We start from the raw sequence: 1,825 nt of genomic DNA on the forward strand, positions 1-1,825 counted from the left end.
AATTTAAGACGATTACTCAAAATTTTAGATATAATCTTGTATATGACATTGCAACAAGATATTGGTCTAGAATCATTTATGGAAGATGCTTCTTGTGATTTCAGCACTAGGGTGAGGAAAGTATGATTGATCTGTTTAAGGAGTTTACCTGATGAGAAAAAGGACTTCACTGCTAGAACCACATCAGTCTTGATTAAACTCCAGTTCTGTTGATAAAAATAGGCGTTAAAACCATCAGGTCCTGGTGCCTTATCTGGATTCATCTGGAAAAGAGCATCCTTAATCTCCTTGTAACTTATATCCTTGCATAACCATTGTTTTGCTTCATCAGTTAGAATTCTCTTAACTGTCAGTTTAGGGAAAATACTCCAATATGATGTTTGATTGAATAACCCTTCATAAAATTTTGGGGCCATGACTTTAATTTGGTCAATAGAAGAGATAGGAGAACCATCTTTGTCAATCAGTTGTCGTATGCTATTCATAGATATTCTTTGTTTGATAGCATTATAAAAGAACTGAGTATTTCTATCCCCTTGTTGTAGCCATGATTGTCTACTCTTTTGCCTCATCTCATCCTCCTCCTTGCTTAACCATCCATCTAGCTCGAAACATAATGCTAATTCAGTAGATTGCAAGCTCTCATTTTCCATGTCTTTATTGAGCTCATTCTGGATGTGCTCCAACTGTTTTGACAGCTTTATAATATTTTCCTTTGTTGAAATGCCTGGCTGTTTTGACCAAATTTTTAGAGCAGATTTTAATTCCTTTAGTTTAGAAACCAACTTGAACATTGGAGTACCTGCTTTTAAAATGTTCCAGACACTTTTGACCACATCTTCATAACCCTGACATTGAGTCCAGTAGTTAAAAAATCTGAATGGCTTTGGCCCTGAACTAGTGCTGTGCATAAGATGGACAAGGGCTGGAGTATGATCACTAGAAGAGGTGCATTTATATTCTATAAACATTTGAGGAAACTTATCTATCAAAAAAGAGTTGCTCAGGGCCCTATCCAACTTACCATATATTCTGTATCTACCTTGTTGCTTATTATGCCATGTCCAAGATGAACCAGAACTTTTGATATCAGACAGTCCACATTTCTGTATACAATCATTGAAATCTTTCAGATTCCTTGCAGTAAGCTTCCTTCCTCTAATTTTCTCTGATGTGTATCTACAAACATTGAAGTCCCCCACTAAAAGCCACAACATTGTGTTAATTTGAGAGTGAATATCAGTAATATCATCCCATAAAGTAGATCTTAATGTTTCTGAATTTTCTCCATAAATGACACTCAACATTAGATTGAGACCACCATTATTTTGTAGCATTATTGTTATCTGTTGTAAAGTGACAGATAAAATTGTACCATTCCAGACCTCTGCATCCCAAGCTACCCAAATTCTTCCTCTACTAGAAGCAGTATAATTGTTACAGTATGACCAGTGAGGAGGGAAACATTTGGACACTCTGTAAGACTTTGCAGGTTTTACTTTGGTCTCCAACAAACCAATAAGACTAGGATTCAAAGATTTGATATGTCTTTTAATATCCTTCCTTCTACTCAAATTGTTCATGCCCCTTACATTCCAAAATAACATTGTCATGATGTAGTATTTGATGATGCCCTTGTAACTCTCTTAGGGCCTAAAGAAGAATCTCTATTTATCTTCACCTGGTTATATTTCTTCTTCATCAACAGCTGATTTTTACCTGTTATCCAATCAGGGTTGTCAATAGCAATAGGAAAATCAATACCTGTTTCATTCCCATTTTCTCCATCAGATTGCACAGATACATTCACCTCTGTGTTTTTTTG

At 35.6% G+C, this 1,825-nt stretch overlaps 1 protein-coding gene across 1 annotated transcript in view; it reads right to left on the reverse strand.

The window, feature by feature from the left end:
* Positions 1-1,583, reverse strand: part of LOC109835028 — a 3,581-nt gene extending 1,998 nt beyond the window's left edge. The window contains exon 1 of the mRNA XM_020403028.1: positions 149-1,583. Coding sequence (XP_020258617.1) covers positions 149-1,583 — 1,435 coding nt within the window. The remainder of the gene's footprint in view (positions 1-148) is intronic.

This window comes from Asparagus officinalis, chromosome 3, assembly GCF_001876935.1.
Source record: "Asparagus officinalis chromosome 3, Aspof.V1, whole genome shotgun sequence".
Lineage (NCBI taxonomy): Eukaryota > Viridiplantae > Streptophyta > Magnoliopsida > Asparagales > Asparagaceae > Asparagus > Asparagus officinalis.